General features: G+C 43.4%; 1 protein-coding gene across 1 annotated transcript; it reads right to left on the bottom strand.

The window, feature by feature from the left end:
• Window positions 1-486: 486 nt before the first annotated feature.
• On the bottom strand, window positions 487-1,386 carry Tas2r118 (taste receptor, type 2, member 118). The gene has a single exon (NM_023994.1). It carries the CDS (start codon window positions 1,384-1,386, stop codon window positions 487-489), a length of 900 nt encoding a protein of 299 aa, NP_076484.1.
• Window positions 1,387-1,594: the final 208 nt, after the last annotated feature.

A 1,594-nucleotide genomic window follows, 5' to 3' on the forward strand; every position in this document is an offset into this window, starting at 1 on the left:
GGAGACAGGCAAGGGCGTGTGTCTAAATCACTGCATAAAACATCCAGAAGCAGCACAATAGGACATGGGCAACAGTAAGACATTTTCTTCTTAAACTCAAGTTAGGAAGGGAATGAATGGCTTAGCATGGTGAGCATTGAATGCACAGACAATACATTCCTGACAGGAAGGGGGATTTATCTGAATTTGTGAAGCAATTGACAATTGTGAGAATGATTTTGGCTGTAACATATAGATCATGTTTGATATTGCAACGGTGGCTAAAGCTAAGGTGTGATCATGAGAAAAATCAAAACCAACCTGGGGACTATGGATAGGACAGGAAAAGGATGGGTCAGAATACAGGGAAGATTGGTGATGATTTATAGATCCATCCATCTGTGGACATGAAAGAGAATGAAGTTCGTGTCCACGTTTGCATTTCACTCTAAGAACTGTGCCAATGCAAAGCCTCCTTACCCCAGAGGCTTCACTGAATTCCCTGCCTTAGGAAGACTCTGGGCTCCAGAACTGCAACCTGAGTGCTTTTTTCAGTGTAGGGTTGCTCATCATCAGGGAAGTGAAGTGAATACAGACTAAACCATAGATGACAGCTTCGCAGACCCAGAACCATGACTTCTTATCAAACACGGTGCCAATAAAGGAGACGACTATAGTCAGAAAATAGGATGTGAAGAAGATGAAGAAGGTGGCAAGAGACTTCAGAACAGTGCACTGAGCTCTCAGGCTGGAGCTGCTGCTGCTGTAGTGTTTCATCTGCCCCCAATGCTGGACCAGCGAGACTGTGAGTAAGATGATAGAAATCAGGAACACGAGGAAAGGAACGCCAAACCCAATCATTTTGAAAGGATTAGAAAAATACCACTCGAACATTTGCAGTCTTAGAATCAAAGAACTGTTTTTGGGTAAATGATCTAGGGTGAGTAATTCCATCTGGATATGATATTTAACAACAGAAGGGATGATTGACAAACAAGAAGCTATCAGAGCGCCCAATAGCAACCAGAGAACCAGTTTCAAAATTTTCAACCTCAGCCAGAGGAAGACGGGGTGAGAGAAGGAAGAGACCTTGACACAGTAGAGGACAGCAAGCAAACTGGTTAGCCAGAATGTCAAAACGTTCATGAACTCCCAGACGACCGATACCTTCCAAAATAAAAGGACAGGCCTAGAGTAGGTACCAAAGTTGTACAGCATCGATGTCCACTGTAGACAGAAATGTGAAATGCCCAGGCTGATGAGAATTATTTCCACCGGCGACAGTCTTTGAAAGTGCATCCACTCTCTGAACAGCACTGCAACCGTTGTGCAACTTTGCACAATTATGACTAAGGACTCAAGCACATACATGATGATAGAGAAGATGGTGACTTGGGTTGGCACCATGCTTCTACTCTGAAGTCTTTTCCAGGCCAAACACTCAGCAGTTCTGTACCACTTTCCAAATATGAACCAGGAATGTGTTCTTGCCACTCTCGGTATAAGAGAGCACCTCTTTGCAGATGCAAATCCTCCTAACTCATTTTTGACATAGTCATTTCCCTATCTACAGGATTTGTCTATGCTTTGATTATTGGGTTAAATTCACACAGGG

This window comes from Rattus norvegicus, chromosome 4 (assembly GCF_036323735.1).
Source record: "Rattus norvegicus strain BN/NHsdMcwi chromosome 4, GRCr8, whole genome shotgun sequence".
In the NCBI taxonomy this organism is placed as follows: domain Eukaryota; kingdom Metazoa; phylum Chordata; class Mammalia; order Rodentia; family Muridae; genus Rattus; species Rattus norvegicus.

Bases quoted from the DNA above. Each gene is read 5' to 3' on its own strand.
- Tas2r118 (NM_023994.1), bottom strand. From the start codon at position 1,386: ATGGTGCCAACCCAAGTCACCATCTTCTCTATCATCATGTATGTGCTT.